At 33.9% G+C, this 22,422-nt stretch overlaps 1 protein-coding gene across 1 annotated transcript in view; it reads right to left on the bottom strand.

The window, feature by feature from the left end:
- The window catches only part of betaCOP (coatomer subunit beta), a 93,551-nt gene extending 71,907 nt beyond the window's left edge, over nt 1-21,644 (bottom strand). Inside the window, exons 1-5 of the mRNA XM_067051570.1 lie at nt 21,519-21,644; nt 21,249-21,425; nt 18,641-18,870; nt 13,404-13,573; nt 111-318 (exon numbers count right to left, since the gene is read on the bottom strand). Coding sequence (XP_066907671.1) covers nt 111-318; nt 13,404-13,573; nt 18,641-18,870; nt 21,249-21,339 — 699 coding nt within the window. The 5' untranslated portion in view covers nt 21,340-21,425; nt 21,519-21,644. The remainder of the gene's footprint in view (nt 1-110; nt 319-13,403; nt 13,574-18,640; nt 18,871-21,248; nt 21,426-21,518) is intronic.
- Between the last annotated feature and the right edge of the window lie 778 nt (nt 21,645-22,422).

Raw genomic sequence — 22,422 nt, 5'->3', positions numbered from 1 at the left:
GTTTTTCAAATATTAGTAGTAAGTAATATTGATCAAAATATTATTTTAATTATCAAATAAAAAACATGTACATATAAAATATTCAATGCAATTAAATAATGCTTCATTACCTTATATATTAATTCAACTATAACTAATTGAAGTATATCACCAAAGGAAGTCACTTGATCAAGACATGAAGCCAAGTAGGATAAGGCACGTTCTTGGTCTGCATGTAGGAGCATCAAAAACGCATTTCTTTTACATGACATATCTTGCTCACCATCTAAGAAATTAGCAATAAGTTCCGGTGCATCAGGTGCTAAGAATTCAAAATTCCTAAAGAAGATTAAGAAAAATCAATATTTTATAAATATTCAATAACTCATAAACATTTTTGATAAAGTAAATTGTTCAATAACTAATTAAACAAATGTAATGTTAAAAATGTATAATAATAATAGATAATGGAGTATATGCATGTTTTTACTTTTGTATATGTTTATCAACCCGCACACATCACAAAACATTTAGGTGAAAAACATAGTTCTTTATGATCATCAGTTTAAAATATATTAATTTTCCAAGTTTAACTGATAAGAATATCCTATTTGACAGCTAAGGCCGGAGTCACATCATACCTTACAGAACACTTCACTTGTGTCTATAAAATAGAACTGTTTGAGAAATATATTTATCAATTAAAGTAAAAGGTTATTTCATAAGATGAATAACTATTTTTATTTATTTCGTGAAATAATTATACAATCAATAACAATTCAGTAGCAAATATCAATATTATTCTCAAATAGTTATTTCTTAAATAATTATCAGATAATTGCTATTTCACTATTTTTTTATTTTTTGAAATACATTATATCACAGAAATGCAAAATAATTATTTCTGAAATAATATTTAAAATCTATGAATATTAGAAATATATTACATTATACAAAAATTGTTTACAACCATAGCAGTAACTACTGTAACCATCGTCATGGTGTAAACTGTACTGTGATGGCAGTATTGTCACACTAGATTTAGAGTGCTTTTTGACAGTAAATGTAGTGGCGATGAAGCTACTGCCACGATAAAAACTGTTTATAATGTGATATTTTACTGCCAAGTCAGCAAATGTTTTAGGATATCGCCTGTTTGGGAGACGGGTTATGACAACATTTGAAGTGATATATGACAGGCTGAGGTGCAGTACTGCAAGATCTGGGCTCAGTGCAGTTCAGCTGCTCATGAGGCTAAACCAAGTGTTGCTACTCTCATGTATCCATCCCAACTCCTGAAAATTTATATCCCAGTCTTGGATAGCGATTTATCCTCCTGGACACAGTTTCAAGACACCTTTGTCTTGCTTATTAAGGGTGATTAACAATTTATCGCATCACATCCTGGCTGATTATTCAGTTGGTGTTTCCGGTCCTATTGACTTGCTCGTCTCGTCGGCATTGACCTTTATCCCTACCCAATTACTGGGGCTTCCACTGAGGCCAGTAGGAAGTCACCTCTACTTTCTGTCAACTGTACTTGGCAAAGTAGTAGGGACATACTCAGATAAAGCTTCATTCTCTAGCGTCTCATGTCTTCTACAAGATGATGCAGTGTCTATTTCGAAGAAGAGCAAGATTTTTCGAGAACAGGAGGAGCCCGGTACAGCTAACTGTAGGTGCCCATGTCATTATAATGAGGAAAACATTAATTTTGACACATACTTGTGTCTTCGATCCCCACCATATGGCTTTACTGACCACTCTTGTACCATACACAGTGCCCAACATACTCCCAAGTCACCAAAAACGAACTCACCTTCAGTATCCAGTGATTTTCATTCTTTCCCACTACCAGCCGGATGAGCAAAGCGGAAGGCAGAATGCAATGGAAGGTAACTATGGCAGCAAAGACGTCTCACAGAAAAGCGATCATACGATATTAATACATGAGACCCATCCGTACCTCTGTTTTTGTACTATAATAATAACTATTAGTTATCTTCTAATAAAGTAACCAATATCTTGCCCCTTCAGGGAATTATTCTGGTTTCAAAATATATGCTTATTAACCAACAGCTTAACAAATGTCTCTCAATTTTAGCCCAGTTTTTGAAGAACTCTTCTCAGCTAACAATAAAGGGCTCGCGGTACAAAACATGGGTAATTCAAAATTAAAAATAAGCTATTCAAAATTTCTTTAACTCTTTGTATGACAGCAGGTTATATTGATCTAACTTAAAAAGAAGCATTAAAAAAACCACAGGAAGGTCTTAATTCACTGCTATAGAGCTGTCAGGCATAAGAAAAAATAAAAATTTGATACCAGAACTAACAGGTAGAGTACTATTGAGTTGAGTGACTGAGAAAGTTTTTTTTTTTTTTTTATTATAATTTATTTATAATTGTATAAAAATATACACAACAAGTAAATTTGCTGTAGGTGACATAGTGGCAAGATACAAACATGTGGAGAATCTACCTATTGATAGAACTCCAATAACATTTCTAGAGGAGAAGATCTTAAGGCCATCTTCTTTTCAGACGCCTAGGAGGATTATTAGGTAATGAAGGAGAAGCCAGGTTAGAAATGAGTGGATTTGGGTGGTTGGGAAGTTTATCATGGAAGGTATGGTATCTGGTTCTGGCCAAATCAGCAACATATGGGACATAGAGGTCCTGATGGATGACTTAATTTGTGACAAAGTAAGGAATATTAAGAATTTTACGAAGGACTTTGGACTGTAAGGATTGGATTCGGGAGGAATTGAAAGTTTAAGTAGGTTCTATTTGACCCATCATACTACTTTTGCCCTCAGGTACAGAATGGCTCTGAGTGCAGTCCTGTGAAGTTGATTGTGTTTTGAGCTCTTCTCGAGTTTTCCTTCAGCAATTGTGGAAGCATTCTGCAATTTAATACATGTTTAAACTTAAAAACTATTAAATTCCCAATCTATTCAATCCATTAACCTTATATTAAGAAATTAACAATTAATTCAAGTTCAAAAAATTCATATTGACATTTTTACTAGTATTCCATCCCTTTTTTATTAATCTTCCAGTTACTTATCAATATTGAAATGTTCTGTCATAGCATTTTTATTTTATATTATACATTTTTTATATAATTTGTGACAAAATAAGGAGCATTAAGAATTTTATGAAGAATTTTGGACTGTAAGGATTGGATTCGGGAGGAATTTGATGGTTTAGTGGAGCCCCAAACCTCAATTCCATGTCTAGATAGGCCTTATAATAGTCATGTAGATCAGTCTTAGGTAATGGATTGGCAATTTAGACTGTTTGTCTAGTAAATGTTGAAAAAGTCGAAATCGACGAGCAGTTTCCTGTCTTTTCAGTCTTGTATAAGGATTCCATGTCAGTCGTTTGTCGAGATATAGTCCTAAGTAACGGACCTGTTCGACAGGAATAAGTGGGGTATTATTAAAGGATACTGTACAAGTGGTCATGGGTTTACGACGAAGGGTAAATGTGATTTTGTGGGATTTATTGGAATTAATTTTAATCCTCCAATTTTGGCACTTCAAAGGTGGTGATGTGGGATTGGAGGGTTTGGGATACAATATAAGAATCATTGTTCACTGACAATAGACATGTGTCAACGGCATAAGTGGTAAGGATAGTGTTAGGATGGGTTGGGATGTCAGCTGTGAAAACTGTATAAAGGATAGGACCAAGGATACTACCCTGAGGTACACCAGCAGACTGACGGAATAGGGATGAATAAGCGCCATTGTAATTTACTCGAAATAATCTGTCGGAGAGATAAGAACGGATAATGAGGAAGTATGTAGGGGGTAGGAATTTATGGATCTTGTATAGCAGTCCTGGGTGCCAGACTCGATCAAAAGCCTGTTTTACATTAAGAAAGACACCTGAGCAGTACATTCCACGCTCCAATGAAGACGAGACATCAATTACACGATGGCATTGTTAATGGAGTGGGATGTTCGTTTTTTTACATTATTATTACATTTAAATTTACTGAATTCATATTTGTTTGGGATTATGAATTTGTTTCGTAATATTGATATATGTTTTATACTTTTTTAATCTAATTAAGTATTTGTATATATTTTTTGTTTTTTTATTCACAAAATTACCCATAAAAACAATAAATATTAAGCAAGACAGATATGTGTCACTTATGTAATGTAGTACAGACATGGGGTACTGAAATGAAGCTTTCAGTAAACCCAACGAAGACAGAGTTGATTCTATTTACCAGGAAGCGGAAATTGGGTATATTTCAAACCCCGATTTTCTTTGACAATCAACTCCAATTAAGCCAAAAGGTCAAATACCTCAGAATTAGTTTAGACACAAAACTGAACTGGGGATCTCATTTGGCAGAAATTAAAAGAAAAATAAGTGCTGCCTTTTGGCAAGCGCTGTTGGCACTACCTGGGGTTTCAACCCAAAGTTTATGCATTGAATTTACACAGTGATAATAAAACCGAGAATTTACTATGGAAGTATTGTGTGGTGGACAGCCCTGCAAAGGGCTTCCCATGTGCGAATGGCCAGTAAGATCCAAAGGATGGCCTGTATTGGCATAACTGGGGCATTTCGCACAACACCTACTAAGGCATTGAAAATCCTGCTTTCCCTAATACCACTCCACTTATTGATTAATGGGGAGGCGGTATTAGCCTATCTAAGAATGAAAGAAAATATACAGTGGACAGAGACAGGAGAAGTTACTGGTCACGCGACAGTAGCTAAAGAGATGGAAACCAAGTTACCAATACTACAATACCGCTCACCACTTCTAGATAAAACACCCGCTTTAGACACCAAGATCAGTTACTTATACCCAAAGTTAGAGAATTGGGTACAGGTAAGGTTTAGTGGAAACCTTAGGAGATTATCTGCCCTGTTTCACTGATGGATCAAGAATGGATTCGACAGGACTAATGGGGGAAGGGGTTTACATAGAAGATTAGGCATAGAACTAAGCTTCCCACTAGGCAAGCACTCGACTGTCTTTCAGGCAGGAGTATTTGCCATCTTGTCAGCAGCTTTATACCCTGAAGTCACTAGCTGTGAAAGGACTGGCATCAACATCTTTTCAGATAGTCTGTCTGCCCTTCAAGCCTTGAAGTCACTTAGGGTCACCTCTAATTTGGTAAGAGAGTGTAAACAAGCCTTAGAATCATTAGCATGCTTAAAGAAGCTTCAGCTTGTGTGGGTCCCAGGACACAAGGGGATCACAGGTAATGAAAAAGCTGATCAGCTTGCTAGAAACGGGGCTGAGCACTCTCCTATAGGACCAGAACCATTCCAAGGCATCTCTAAAAAGCATCAAAGAAAAGCATTTCTTGACTGGACATGAAAAAAAGCAGGTAAGGAATGGAGGGGCTGTATAAGGGCTGAGACAGGCCAAGATTTTAATAACTAAATCCTCTACTTCTAAAACTAAGTGGCTGCTAGGCCTAAACAGAAACGAACTCTGATTATTAACAGGAGTTCTTACAGGTCACTGCAGACTGAAAAGACATCTTAAGATATGTGGAGTAGACCATGATGAAACCTGCTGCTTATGCGGACAGGCCCCAGAGAAAGCCTTATATCACATAGCAGATTGTGGTAGGTATGTGTCACTTAGATACAGGCTTTTAGGCTCTGATAGAATTACAGGAAATGAGGTTTCCTCTATAGAATGGGATTCCCTTTTTAATTTCATTAGAAAGTCAAAAAGGTTCGACATAGACCAATTCCATTGGGTTGTCTTGGAGATAGCAAAAAGGACCAATAGGCCCACTTGCCAGACTTGTTCCCCCCACCATTACCAGTACTAGTATGTGTCACTTAAACATTTTTTAGCACTGAATAGACAATTGGTAAAATACTAGCAAACCCATATATACAAACATAAATTTTTTACAACCAAATAATAATTTTTTATATACTCTGGATAAGGTATTGAAACCATTTTAATATTTTTTCTATTTTATTTGGGCTAAAGCAGTTCTGTCCAATAAGGGGTTAAAAGGGCAATTTATTTCAAGATCAAAATAAATCAAATTTTCATTTCATTGGAATTAAAAAAAAAAAAAACATAACAAGCACATTCAGAAAAAAAGAAATGGCTTGGTTCAAGCATAATCTGTAGATAAGCATCATTTATTATTTGAAAGGAGATTACATAATATAAGAAGAGAAAATTATATACATTCAATTTCAAGATTGTAGGGTGATCACCTGAGTGGTAGTAAAAAAAAATCAGAAAAAATATTTATAAGTAACTGATGTTTCGCACCATTTTGCAGGGATTCATTAGAAAAAAGTAGAACAAACTAAATGAGGTAAGTAGAAACGTTACTAATAAATAGCTTTTTCTACAATTTTCGACCCTCTTCCAACAATCATCACATACTATCAACTAAAAATCTCCCAATTGAATTTTATGAAATTCAATCTTTTTCGAAAACAGCTGTGTTTTGTCCAGGTATACCTTTAGTAATAATAATAATGAAGGCCTAACGAACCCGAAGGTTCGATCCCAATACCACTAATCGCCGTCTACTTAGGTATACTTCCAGTGATGCCCCTCCAAACCCAATTCTACTGAATGAGTTTTATCGCAATCAGTGTTTATTAACATTTCAGGGATCCGCTCATTACTAAGCCCTATAACATTACATGCCGTAATGCTGTAACTTGAATTATATTTATCGGGTTTAGGTTCCTTAATTCAGTGTTGTATAGTCTTCTAAATTCTCCTGCTAATTCATCCTTTTTCGGTCCGAATGTTTTACGTAATACTTTACTTTCGAAAACCTTAAGGCACTGTTCATCCCTTAGTGTAAGAGGCCACATCTTGCATCCATAAAGAACAGTGAGAAGGATAATAGTTTCGTAAATTCTAAATTTTAAGTTTTGGGATAGAAGGCACGAGCTAAGCAGTTTCGAAATTGAAAAATAACAAGCATTTCCTGCCATCAACCTTTTATTTAATTTTTTTTAGTTACCGTAGAGCACAAATACTTAAACCTACCTACCTGTTCAAACGTATTTCCTCCTATATCTATATCACCGAAATTGCTTGTGTTTCTACTGCTAACCATGTAATTTGTTTTATCTATATTTATTTCAAGACCTAGTTCCTTACTAGAGTTTATTAACATGGTTGTATTTAGTTCTATAGTTTCCTTGTCCTCACCCAATAATACCAAATGATCACCATATCCAAGCACCGGTATTTTACCACCTAAAGTTAAACCCTTTTCGGTATTCATCACATTTTTAATGATGTATTCTAGAGCTAGATTAAATAAGATAGGTGACCAGGTATACCTTTAGGATAAAAAAAAATTAATCTTTTGCAAGTATGAGGCTTGAAGGTAAAGAAGTTCACGATTTCCATAATCACAACAGCTTCATGAGAATTAATATCAGAATTTTCAAGAATTTTATGTTAAGAAAAAGGTTATATGTATTCTTTTGTTCCCATTATTAAAAAATACAAATTACATATAATCAAATACAAATACATATTAAAAAAAAAAATTACATTTCTTTTGTCAATTGAGTTGCTCCCCAAGCAGACTTTTTCAAGTTTTCTGAACATTTTTTTTAACTTTTCACTTTTTCAACAAGCAACATTTTTACACACATGCAATAATAAACTAATCTAATAAATCAATGCATACTGAAAACCAATGCTGAGTTCCAACTTTAGGTATAGTTATAGCTGTGCAATTTATAATATATAAATTTTCAAAGTAAAGTGCATGAAAGAAAACTAAATAAATTTGATTAGTAAAATGATAACTGTAATTTTTTTTTTTAATCCTAGCAATCACTCAAATAAACCAAAATATAGAGAAAGGACACCCCCTGCTACAAGTAAAACAATTTTACATTTTTATTTTTGGCTGTGAAGACAGCTTTCTCTTCTTCCTTTTTCAGCCACCTCCCTCCCCCCCAGTCATTTCAGAAATAAGGGGGAAGGAGGTTATTTACAGGTTACCACCCATTCTAACCATGGTGGGGTGTCAAGTTTTTATCTTGTGAGACCGCCACAGAAATAAGTCGACCCCATAGGCCGGGTTCAAATTTAACTCACTCAGCTATGAACGGCCCAACCTTCTTCAGCCACTGTCCTATTCTGTCCTCCCATTCTCCCTGGAACAGATTCTTCTGTCCTACCCAAGGTGAAGTAAGATGGACCCATCATTCAGGGAACTCCCTCCTGAAGGAATTCAAAGCAGTGGTGTTGGAGTGCTACAGGTGATGGTGCTGCTCTCTCTCAGAGGGTTGAAGTAACAAGTGCCCAGGCGCCACTGCCCTTCTAGAAGTGATTTCATCATCCTCCTAAATTATTCATAATTGTACCAATGGAGTGGAAAACCTTCAGGGAGCTGCTGGCCCATTGGGGGCGGAAAGGAAGAGGAAAAACTGAACACAGCAGAAGAACAAGTCTTCAGGATAAACCAAAATCAAATCAACCAGCAAGTAATTGTAATCTAATTCATGCATTCAATAATCAAATTAATTTAACTAACACAAATTGTAATCACCTTTGGCAAAACACAATCAATTGTCATTAATTATCCAAGAATAGAGGCATTTTATTTTGTTCATCATAGTTATAATTTATTTCTAATACAGTCCACTTCTTCATTCAAACCAGCTAAACCTGCATATAAAATTAATTTGGGTAATATCCCCCAATTTATACTCCGAGGAATACCCAAATCTTACAATTGGTCCACTGAGCCTGGATAATTTTATCTAACCAAGATAATTCAGTTAAACAAATGGTCGACCGAGACCGAGGCCAATGTACTATCACTAAATGTGTACCATTAACTCAATGTATTTAGTCATCAAATGGACATCTAGATAATTTTCCTATCAACTTGTGGAAAACCATCATTCTCATAGAAAATCATAATTTGATCAACATAAGTCAGTCAAACATGTATCATCAATATTATTTATTCACAATCCCTGGATTTACATTTATTGAAGTCATTCAATTATTTATTATATATTAAATCATTAATCTCATAGACTACAATTGATGATCTGTTTCACCAATTCCTTAATTTCAAAAATACTTGATTCATATAATTGGTCATTAGTGTAAATTCATTTAATTTTGTAAATCATGTTATGAGTTTTAACATTTTAAATTAGAGTTTAATAATAATAGAAAACAATGCAAAGAATCACTTGTACTTTAAAATTACAACATGGTTTCAATGCAAGAAACAAATTCATCTGAGTTAAAACTTCAACATACTCATCATTATTAATCACTTGCACAATTGAACATCGTTACATAGATAATTAATTATATGAAAAATTAGCTTAAGTACAAACAAAACATTGGTGAACAATTCATTTACTCAACCTTCACTTTGAAATACATTACATGCATTATACAAACCAAGGTTATATATTTTATATTAGACTTATAGTTCTATTCATTGAATCATTTTCCACTAAAATGTTAATTAGCATTCAGAAACAGATTAAATAAACATTCAACGATATTCAACATTCTCATCTGTATAATACATCCCACTCAGCCTCTCCAGGCAGGTTATTCTACTGGCCTCGCCAAAGAGGTCGGACTGTACTAGGTTCTGAACATTGAAGACAATCACCCTAAACCTTACAAGTTTAGACCCTAGTTGCTTCAATGTTCGAATCCGAAATTGAGACTGCTCTTGAGGAATGGGAGTGCTTACAGCAAATTGGGGAAGAGCTTGAGGCATTACACATTCAAGAGGAATTAGAGTTTCCCTCGTCAGGCTGGCAGGAAACGTATGATACGGTAAGAGCTGAAATAATCAAAGCGAAGACTCACCACATTACGATCGCACATGCCTCATCTCTAATCACTACTGCGATGCTCAATGAATAATATAGCAAGCGTCAGTCCTTAAATACAGGTATCAATGCGCCAGCCAGGACTCACACACAGGAAAGCTGTTAGAGAGTTAGGACAACCCTAAGTGCTTGCCTCACTATATATACAAAAGATCATTGATTGTGATGTCAAGGCCACGAGGAACAAACTTGAAAGATACAATCAATTCCTGACTGAAGTGGCTGACAGTATAGAGAGATTCAAGACCCTGGTACTTGTCGACCCAGCTGAGTTTATCCTCGCCTTATCGGCCTTGAGATCACTCGACACAACCACCAGAAGAAATTTTGAGCTATCTCGTGCCATCTCAAGCATATTTCCTACAGCGGACGAGGTAATCAAATTCATTAGGATCCGAAAGATGGCCATTACGATGTCAAGGGATATTGCTTCATCATCCTCGAGCCAGACTAAAGAATCTCCAAGGGGATACCAACAACTCCGAGGCCCAGTCAGAAGTTCAACTAAATACCAAGCTGTAACCTTACATAGCGCCAACAGTGAAGGGAAACCACACGGCAAACAAACACCATCACCACGTGCTGAGGCTCCCTCCTCCTTGACATTCAATGCACGAAAACCAGCGGTGTGTCCATTCTGCCAGACTAACCATCTTTTACCTCACTGCTTTCAGTTCAGCAACCTTCAGCCACAAGAACGACTAGCATTCGTTCAGTGTTAAACGCTGCCGCAATTGTCTGCGCAGTGGACATCCAGCCTCTGCATGCAAGTCCAGGTGGAGATGCAGATTCTGTAAGGGGAATCACCACAGCCTGATACATGGTGATGAGTCCATCAAAGCTAAAGATCACACCCTTGTAAAAAAAAAAGTACCTCTCAGAGCAATAAATCGGAAACATTCATTGGATTTAGTTCCACCCCTAATCCAAACCATGAATCCCAAAATATCATTCTTCTTGCTACCGTCCAGCTCTACGTTGTGGGCCAAAAAGGTGAATTGATCCCTGCCAGGGTGGTCTTGGACTCATGAAGTCAACACATGTTCGTCTCAAGATCTTTGGCATCCAGAATGGCCTCCAATATGAAAGAGTTCAGAGGTTGCATAATTGGACTAGGTGGATCATCAGTGTCAGCCCCATTAAGTTCTATTTCATGCACCATGAGATCAATTTACGATCAAGCCATTCTCCACCGTACCAGTTGTGGTTGAAAGCATTTCCCGGGCATTACCCAGCGTTCCTATTCCTTACGGACTGATCAGTGAACTCTTTCACCATCGCCTTGCTGACCAACAGTTTCACACGCCCGGCCCCATAGAGATGCTAATTGGCATGGAGCTCTACACATCGGTAATCACTGGGGCTCCTTCGAAAGCAGGCGTCTCCGAGCTCTATCTGCAACCCACAGCATTTGGACTGACCGTTGTGAGGAAAGCAAATGTCAAAGCACCGTCTCAAGGGGTCTCTTTACTGATTCCCAAAGCACGATTGAGGCTCAGCTGAAGGTGTTCTAGGAGCTAGAGGAGACTAAGATGGTTGAAACAATAGATCCTGACCACAGACTCTGTGAAGAGCACTTCGTCCGGACTTTCACTGACGACACCAATGGGAAAGCATGCGTGTCGCTTTTGAAGGCAAAAACTAAGGTTGCGCCACTTAAATACACACCCATATCCTGCTTGGAGCTTTGTGGCACTCTCCTTCTGTCATGCTTGATCGCATCCATAAACATTCCAGGCATGAAGCGCCTGCATCCAGTGTGCTGCACAGATTCGCGCGTGGTTTTCTGTTGGCTGCAGATGCCTAATCATCAGTTGGGGTTTTCGAAGCCAACAGGGCTTCACAAATTTTTGAAGCCATACCGACACAATTTTAGAACCATGTCTCATCGCAGGACAACCCTCATGATATTGCATCTCAAGGGTGTCTTCCAAGTCAGCTCCACAAGCACAACTTGTGGTGACGTGGCCCATCATGGCTGGCACAACCGGTAGCAGAGTGGGCAGAAACGTCTACTATCATCACTCCTCCGATTTCAACGTCAACACCCAGTTGCCTCTCTTCTTTGAGGGAATCTGATAACACTGAGCTCATCACCTGCTTCTTTGACTTCAATAAGCTCATAAGAGTGATAGCTCAAGCCACGAAATTTCTGGCAGTAGTTAGAGGCCCCTGCATGAGAGTGGTTGGTCCCATCTCTACTGAAGAATTTTGTTAGGCGAAGCTGTGCTGCGACCGTTTAGCTCAGAAAAGGCTGCCATTGATGGAGTTGGCCTTGTTATCACCATTTATAGATGAAGAAGGTATCATCAGAGTGGGTGGTAGGTGCAAGAAGCTCCTAATCATAGGGCTGCCAAGCATCCAATATTGCTTCCTCGCCAACACCATCTCTCAAAACTCATCCTACATGATATACATGAGCGCCACTACCACGCGGGAGCAAACCTTATGCTCGCAATGCTAAGGAACGAGTACTGGATACCAAGAGCACTCAAGCTCATTCAGAACATCTTGAATAGTTGTACTCATTGCCGAATTAAAAAGGCGAAACCCTTGACACCAATAATGGCTTCCATTCCAAAGGAGCGTGTCAATGGAATTTGGGCGTTTCAGGAAGTTAGCCTCAACTACCAGGTCCCTTTGTGATCAAAAGCCCAAACTGTCGCAAATCTCCATCCACAAAGGCGTATTTGTGCTTATTCGTATGCATAACTACCAAGGCCATCTATTCCGTCTCTTACCACCACTGATTTCCTGGCAGCATTGGACAGGTTTGTCTAGAGACGTGGAATTCCCAAGACACTGTGGTCGGATCACGGCACAAACTTTGTGGGAGCAACACGTTTCATTGAGGACCTTTACAAATTCCTTCAAGAACATGAACAAGTCATCATTCAGTGTGCTGGCACCTCGGAATGTTCCATTGGGGGAGGAGAGAAGAGGGAGAACTGAACACAGCAGAAGAACAAGTCTTCAGGATAAACCAAAACCAATCAACCAGTAAGTAATTGTAATCTAATTCATGTATTCAACAATCAAATTAATTTAACTAACAAAAAACACAAATTGTAATCACCTTTGGCAAAACACAATCAATTGTCATTAATTATCCAAGAAAAGAGGCATTTTATTTTGTTCATCATAGTTATAATTTACTTCTAATACATTCCACTTCTACTTTCAAATCAGCTATACCTGCATATAAAATTAATTTGGATAATATTCCCCAATTTCTACTCCGGGGAATACCCAAATCTTATACCCATAACCTTCTTCCACTAATATAAACAAAGGAATTATAGCACGTGTATATCTCTCTTAAGTTATTAGTTAAGTGTATATTTCTCCTCTTCTACCTGAGGGAGATCACTCTTTATCAGGACTTCATAGCAAAATATTAAGGTTTGAAACTAATGACGACCTCAACTTTGCCAAATTCCTGTGAATTTTTGACCCAACAAATTCCTCATAATATTACCCGAATTCCAGACTGAGAGACACCCCTGAACATTTCAAAAATAAAATTAATGAATAATTAGTATAAGAAAATATCTTACCTATAAATGGTAAATATAGCAAGTACAGCATTTCTTCGAACATATGATACCCGATGCTCTAAGCAAGCTCTTATAGCAGGCATTAAAGGTTCGAGCAATTCAGGTTCTTTAAGTTTACATAGAAAACGCAATGTGGATCCCCTGACAAATTCATTAGGATGTTGCAAGTCCTAAAATATATTTAGAATAAAAAAAAATATGTTAGAATCATTTCATATTTAAATTATTATGTGAAACCAAATTTCACAATTATAAAATGTATCATAACTTTTTTATTAATGATAAATAAATAAAAATAAGCTGTAAGTTTAACTTAAATAATTGATACAATAAATATATTTTCTTTAATTAAATAGAAATGTAATTTTAAGTTCAGAAACAGCCAATTATAATAAAAAAATAAAATAAAGTAGAAGTGATTTAAGCTATAAAATCTTAATTAATGCTTTCATATAAACACTACTTACTTATAGGCCTCTGTGATGAATAGGAAAAAGTGTAATTGTAATGGTATTTAACGACTAGGTTAAATATATTATAAGAAACCTGAAACTCTTAAATCAAGTTGCATTTTTTTACTTTTACTTGTCAAACTACAGTTGGTGATTACTTACTAAATGTTATTTTATTTTTATTTTAGTCATTACTCCATAAATAATGTAATATTCTTACAACCTTTTTCTTTATCATTTAAACATGTAATATGTGCCTAATACCATTAAGTTCTATTACATGAAAAAGTTGGTTAAACAGGTAAAATTTTGACAGTGAAATTTATTTATAAACATGTCTTACTTGTTTGAAAATGAACATTAAATTATTCAAAATGGCCAAATACTGGATTTCCCAGCAAAGGGAGTCCTTTTCTGGAGTTTAAAAAATAAAATTAATTTCATAATTCATTTCAAGGTGGGAGGCATCATCCGAGCCAATGGTTTGGTGAAGGGTATACTTCGATGGTTCATGAACATGTTTTAAAATTCAAACCAGGAATAAATTCTGTAACACTGGATTTTTCAGCAAGATTAAGCTTTTTGGTACAAGGCTCAATCGACTCAGAAGTGGTCAGAGAAGAATGTCTCAGAGTTTATTAAGCTTCAGGCTGGCCCTTAGAAAGTCTTGTTTTGACTTACCATTTGGAACAAAACTAATTTGAAGAGCCTGAAAAATACCCTGATGAAAACAGTAGACTATTTTTCACAAGAAATACTGCATACTATCAAATTTAAAAAAATTTAAATATTCCTTAAGTATAAAAAAATTTCAAAAATTAAAATCTGGGTCAAGTAAACATCAATATAACAAATTTGGTTCAGGAATATGGTGAAAATTGAATGAGCAAGAACAACAATTTTTATATACTCAGCCAAGTAATGTGATGTAATGACTTAAAATGTCTATAATAAAGAAACGGTAGTTCTGAATTAAAAATCTTTCAAATAAAAGTTGTAGAGCATCATATTTTGTATGGTGAGTACCACAAACTAAGACGGGTGTGACGGTAGCAGTATGGTGACGTGCCTATCAGACACAGACAATAATAATAATAATAACCACACACTAAGAACCTAAATATTATACAGCTATATAAATTATAAACCACTCTTTCACTTAATCAATCACAGGCAGCGAGTCATAATTTCTCCCTCACTGGTACATCAGGGCAAATTCTAACCTACTTCCAGTCGAGGTATAAACTTAAAAATTGGCAAAATTATAGTTTTTAGACTGTAAACAATGAGGAAATTCCAAAAAGCAAAATTATTAATGTTAAACTCCCCAAAAAAAAAATCAAAATAGCAGATCCAACTTTAAAATCAATGATTTATTTTAGGATATCTATAGTGACTAAACAGTAATATCTATTACTGTTTAGTCACACCGGAATACATCAATGGTAATCCGTATTTTATGAAATCTATGAATTTGGTTTTATGAATTTTTGTCATAGATCTAGCGGATGTACCTTAATAGAGCTGGAATTTTACACCTAAACAAAGTTTGTACATTTTTCAATTATTTAGCACTTAATAGACACTGACAGTATTCAAACTTGGTAGGCCTATCAATTAAAAAATGATTAAAAAAAAAATAGGTTTTTGATATCTTTTTCTATCTCCATAGGTTATAATTAACAAGACTTATGATTAAACTCGCCATATCAATATATAATTAAATGGTCTTTAACATCAGTTAGGTCTTTATCCTTATTGAAATCGTTTAACATGGCTTAAATAATGAATTTAAAAAAAAAAAACCTTTCTCTAAAGTACCTTAAATTTTGTTTGTTTTTTTTAAAAAAAAATAAACAGTTCTCATTGTTGCCAATAATAAACAATAGCCTAAAACAAAATATTAAGGAATTTTATAAAAAATAAAGGAGAAAAAAGGAAAAATTAGAAACACCCAAATCTAACAGGAAAAGACGAGACTGCCCACTCTTTGCCGATAGCACTACAGCTTTGTTATGTTTTGTTAAACTGTTGTATTCTTGGCAGGAACTCCCGTAAATGTTCAGCAATATTCAAGGAGGTTAAAGTAGACCTCAATGTATATGTATATATATATATATATATTGTAATAATTTTAAAAATTTAATTAAAATAAAAGAAAAAGAATTTAGATCGTTTTATAACTTTTTTCAAATATAAGAGATAATTTGGGTTTTAATTAAGAGCTTTTATACTGAATAGATAATATAAATTTTATTATATAAAAAGACTCTTAATCTCAGGGCGTATTGTTGCTAGGCAATCAGAATACAAAAACTTATAATAATTTCTCTTAATTTAAATTAATATCTATTTTATACATGGATCTAATTTTGTGTATAGCAAAAACTAACCAAGTTCACGATCTTCCTTTGATGATCCCTTGGTATCTTCTTTTTTTCTTATTCTTCTGTCCTCGCGTCCAAAATGGCTTCCTTCTTGACAGAAATTGATGAGGACCTCCTCATCCTGAAGACATCCTTTCTCTTCTCTGTCCACACGAACAATGATCTCTTCCAAAACAACAACCTGCCTTGAGGTTACATGTAAACATCGATTGTCCCACAACAGTTAGGGATTTTTTCAAATGATTTACTTTCTGAATATTATTCATTAGCACTATTTCTTGATTTCTATTTTTCCTTTAATTTTCTATATTTTCAATTATGAGGGGATGAGTTAAAATAGTTTTTATGATATTTGAATATGCTCAACATGGCCTTGATTCAACGGACTTGTGGCCTTGATTCAACGTACCGCCATCTTGGTTTCGTTTTGAATCACAAAGTTATTATAAACAATGAAACTTGGTTAGCTTGCTTTTTTGGATAAACAAAACAAATGAATATTAAAATGATACATAAAATAAAACATATTAATAACCCTTTATTCATCAAAATATATTATTTACTCAAAAAGAGCATATAACAATATGTATATATATATATATATATATATACACAATAGCCCATTTCTCTACAGAATAGGAGAAAATTGATATTTAGTTTTTAAGCATCATATTTTTTGTGCAATAGAAAGCAATAACTAAAAAACTGCTTAAGTTAGGTAATTTTAAGTAAAGTAAAGTAAACTAGACAAAATTTTTTTAAAAACAAAAATAATTTGTGTTTTGTGTAAGGGGAGGTGGGTTCAAGCGCATAACACAAAAAGAATTTTTCAACAAAGGATTTTCATAGAAAATCTAATTTTAAAAAGAATTGTAAAATGTATTTGGAAAATCTCTTAGCACTTATGATCAGCACTAGATCTTTTAAATTGTAAAAACAAAAAGGAAAGTATAACTACAATTATGTTATTATATTATTACTGCTGAAGAAGCCAGGATCAAAAAAGTTACTCATTTTAGGAGAAGGGTAAATATGAATTATAGAAGTGTATATTATTTTAAGCAAAAAGAGCTTTTTCTGGCAGTTCAAAGACATTGCTTTCCAAAAATAGCAGCAAATTGAATTTTTGAAAAATACAATTATTTTCTAAAACAAAATTTGTGTTTATGTTAGGAAATGATTCAATTTCCATCTAGACTATAGAAGTACAGCAAATATCTTTGAAAAGTAGGTATTGGATTATTTCAGGCAAATTCTACTAGAGGTTCATATTATTCAACAAAAAACCTAAAACTTTCTCTAAATTTTTTTTTTCAGTAGCTAAATCACCAAACAAAACAATGTTTCCCACCTTTTTTTAAGTAGAAAAATCTGAATTGAGAGTTGTTTCTTTAAGAGCTCTTTACATTGAATAGATTCAAAGATCCAGTTTTTCAAAAACCAATATGTTTTTTCCATAAAACAAGGAAGCAACATTTTATGATTTTATTTTGTCTAAAATTTTGGAAACTACTACTTCTATAAAGTAAATGAGGGAGTTTACATGACTAAAAAATTACAGAAGTTAATGCCAAGATAGCAATACTCTAGATAACTAGGTAAAGTCAGTTCTAATTACATCCCCATATCCATGAGTAGCTACTCAGCCAAACTTGAAGTTAACTAAAATGGTTGATTAACATTTGATTATTTAAATGCAATTTTCTGATGAAAAGATTAGAGAATGTGAATAAATCATTTCAGTTTTGAGATCGGTCAGCCCTCTAAGCTTTATGGGACTTGGCTTTATGATTTGATGTACTGTGTGATCAGTATGTCAAAATAACAACTGATTTCTCCATATAGTACTTATGAAGTAGTAACCAAAATACATTGATATCAGGTGGGAACAATTAATTTTATATTAGAGTTGTCCAACATTTTGATAACACTTCCCACAAGCAAGGGTTTTCCACATTGAGGCATGTCACAACTGAATCTTCACCTCCTCTATAAGCAGTTACCATCACAATAATTATTTTTATAAGATAATAATTATGTCACATACATCAAACATGCATACAAAAAGTGAAATAATCCTATGAAAAATGTTTAAATACAAATCAAAATATTTAAATTTAAAAAAAGAAATATTAATCTTTTATTTTATACTTAACATAAAAATAATGTAAACACTAAATAAGATCGACGAAAATTTAAATAAAATGTACATTTTAATACAAACAATTAAGGTTTTAGAACCAGATAATATCATTATAGTAAAAGAAATACTTAATACTAAACTATCACGAAAGACTATCTTTCTGAATTATAGAATAAACAGAGGGAAAATAAAAGAAAATTCCACAAAAATTAGTAGGTAAGTAAAAATTTCTAAATAAAGTATATAAAAATTAACCTTTCGGTAAGCATCACAAACTAAAATCATTTCCTGAAGAAGTTTGCCATCTAGAGTAGTCTTAGGAACGATTTCCCAAAATATAAGGAGAAGTTTTTTAATGGTGTGGTCTTGCGATGGCAACACAAAACGTATAATATGCATAAGTAAACCAGGTAGACGTTCTCCATTTGCAATTAAATGAATAATATTTTTCAAAGCTTCAATTTTAGCTTTAGTGTCTCCATTTTCTGAAATATAAATTAAAACTGCATGAGTAATAAAATAAAATTAGGAACTAATTTATATTTATGGAACATGTAAATATTAAAAATATTCCCTTATCAAACTGAAAATCATATGAAATCCTGAACATTTCTATGAATATACTTCCTTGAAATCAATAAAAATGTAAAGATGTTCGTAAAACAAAAGAGGGAAAAAATATAATAAAGAAGTAAAACACATGTATTAATTGAACCCATCCCATGCAGGGTCTTAAGTGCATAATTTTTAAAAATATATATTTTTTTAAATTAAAAAGATACAAAATAAAATGTATATATAACATTTGGAAATTTCACCTGTCAAGATTTGTATGTAATTTTCAATAAAAAACGTAAGCAATGATCATTTATGATCCAATATTTTCATCCCTCATGAATTCAATTTAATTTAAACCAAAGCTTTAGAAATAAATAACTTAAACAGTTCAATCAATTTAAAATCAATAGTTGGGTCATTGTGTTACAGCAAACAATACATATTTGACAATAATATACCCTGTAACAAACAATAGACTATGTAATAATAACAAACAAAAAACATAAAATTGAAGATGTTTTAAGATTTCTTTGAAGCCTCTAACGGATATCTGTCTTACTGCAATAAATTTTACGGGTAGATCAGCAATATTAGCAGTTTCAAGGTTAAATCCATAACATTCCTCAAATTCTAACCAATTCCAGTAGAAGGAAATAAACTTTATTTTCTATCAACCTCTTTTTCTAGGTTGTGGGGTAAGTGGAAGTTTGACACCTTACCAGAAATTTTTTCGAAACATTCAGAAGAAAATATCTTTTAAACATATAAGAGTATAGTAAGGCAATACCTGTTTCATGCGCAAAAACATAATGAGTTGTTTAGAGGAACAATGATTTTTTTTTTTTAAAGTATCTTTTGAATTTCACGAACTTCATCTGGAAAGTGGTGCGAAATTATCATACCCAGATATTTATACTTCCTCACCGGTTCAACTGGATTTCCTCTGAAATTCCACCTCTAAAATCAGGACAGCCAGGTTTATCATCAAACTACTAGCATTTTTTGACCAAAGGAAATAATATTAATTATTATTGGCACACCTATGTTTACGAGGAAAATTCAAACAGAACACCATAGAAAATATTTTCAAAAATTAGGTTTTAATTAGGAAATGAAGGTTTTCATTTCTATAAATCAAAAGGGCAGATTTTACATCTTCTAAAAAGACTGAAAAGAAACAACAGTAAATTGTTATCAAATTACTTTCATACAGAGAAAAAACATGAAGATTAATAAAATGATACTTGTTAGCAGTTAATGGTTTTTATAGCTTCTCAAATACCTCACCAAGGCTAGTATAAGAATATCAAGTATTCCTCTTGAGGTGAGAATGTTTTGGGCTCTATAAAATGTATAGATAAAATGTTGAATATCATTTAACGTCATTGGAATGAGATATCAAGGCATGTTTGACATTAACACTTAACATATTAAACAGTGAAAAACAAGAAATTGAAGTAAAAATAACACAAAGCTGAAGTTGTTTTATTGATAATTCTTTTGTAGAAAATAATAGCTATTGTTAAATGGTAATTGACAAATATGCTGTGAAAGTAAAACAAATGCAATCCTGCCTCCCACGCTACTTATTAATTCATTATCAGTGCAACAGATCCATGAAGTTGCCCCTGGCCAACTAAACCAGTATTCCCCAGTCCTCCCTATCAGTCGCATGTCTGATGGATAATCCTGTTTTCATCAAATCCTCTTCAATCAGGCTTACTCTATTGGGACTTCCATATTAGTCTTCTGACTGCCTCTCCTTAACAGGTACATAAAAGCGTAGGCACATAAATAATATCTCCATCTTCGACTAGTCCATATTTTCAGCTGATGCTTTATGCAATGTCCAGGTTTCAAATGTGTATGTCAAGATGATGAGTTTAATGTTTAAGGAGTCAGATCCTATAACAAATCCACAGGGAAAAAAAAGAAAGTATGACATGCAAGTACTGCCTCTTGAATAGGGGTCAAGGAGGAGCTAATCACTCAAAGTATTACAATAAACTACATAAATTCTCATTTTAATTGTGCTAGTAAATTTTCAGTTAACAGAAAAATTATACCAATGAAGTCCATCCCGCTGAACAGCCACCATGCTAATAGTAGCAATATCTATCACTATAGTAACCATAATTACCTACAACATATCGATCTAATATTTGACTGTGAAAAGTTTTGATCAAAATAAAAGAACATACGTTTAATCAAAATTAAAGAAAGAAATCACTAAATAACGAATCTTACAAGATTAATAGAGTTTTTCAACTAAATAAGGCAATATCAATGTTCAATTCATACACACCTAAATCAGATTTTAGTTGCATTTCATTGGGAGGCTCTAAATCAGATGGAAAATTGATCAGAGTATAACAAGGTTGTTCCACCACAGCCATTCTTGAATAGCAAATTATATTTCAATATTTTAATCTTTGATCAATTAATATTTCACTTGGATATAAAACAGCTGAGTTTAAGTAAACTAAAACAGAAAACAACTTGAGAAGTGATACATGAAATTAACAATAATTAGCTTGAAAGAACACATCACAAGGAAAAAAACTATGAAACACACCTTTTGTTACTTCACATCGACATTTAACAAGCTAAGAGTAACACAAACCAATCTTCTACTCTCTTTTCAACACTAAGATAGCCAAGACGTGTAAAACAGTATTGCATTACAAAATGTTATGTTCAAAAGAATTACTTACTGGTATAACGTACAAAGAGCTAAAAGAGCTGATAATAAAATTAAATTTTGTTATATATTTAAATGGTTGTCCGTATTATTCCGAAATATGAAGATGGTCGGGGGTGTGGTCAAAAACGAACAAAAAATAGTTAATTATTTGCCGACGTTTCGCCCCACTTTGCAGGGCTAAAAAAGAAACAGAGTGGCGCATACGCTAGTTAGCATTTGCTCATATGTTACTTCGTGTCTCAGAATAGTCTATATTTTACAGTGATCTAGAATAAATACATTGGTGAAAAACTGTATCAGTTTAATAATAAGTTCACATGAGGCAAAATCTAAGTGAGTAATCACTTATTTATGTCCTTCTCTGTGAACAGTGTTAGTTCCTTAAGGCTGTTGGCAGCCATAGATATCAGTAACAGATAAGAGTTCAGCCTTTAGTAGTCCCCGGGAACGTTTAGAGGGAGGATTCTGTCCCGCTCCGTCCTTTACACCTATCAATACGTAAACTAATATTTTACGTTTTTAAAACTATTTTCTACATCTCTGTATACTCAGTGAAATGAGATATTTTCATAAGATAATGTCTAGTAAATATATCACCAAGAGATCCAAAAGCCAAGGAAATGCACCAAGAAATTCTCCAGCTAAACAAAAAGCTCGAAAATCCGTGAAATAATTCACCTGTTAAACTAGTGTTGTGATTTTGTATCGATTATAGATGGTAACAGTCGAGAGGTTTTTCTAAGATACGATATAGTCAGTGTGTGTTAAGTGTTTT

The sequence above is a fragment of the Halyomorpha halys genome, unplaced genomic scaffold (genome assembly GCF_000696795.3).
Source record: "Halyomorpha halys isolate HHAL.00 unplaced genomic scaffold, Hhal_1.1 Scaffold1849.1, whole genome shotgun sequence".
Lineage (NCBI taxonomy): Eukaryota > Metazoa > Arthropoda > Insecta > Hemiptera > Pentatomidae > Halyomorpha > Halyomorpha halys.
Note: the sequence above shows the minus strand (reverse complement) of the source record. Positions and strands in the feature narration are given on the sequence as shown.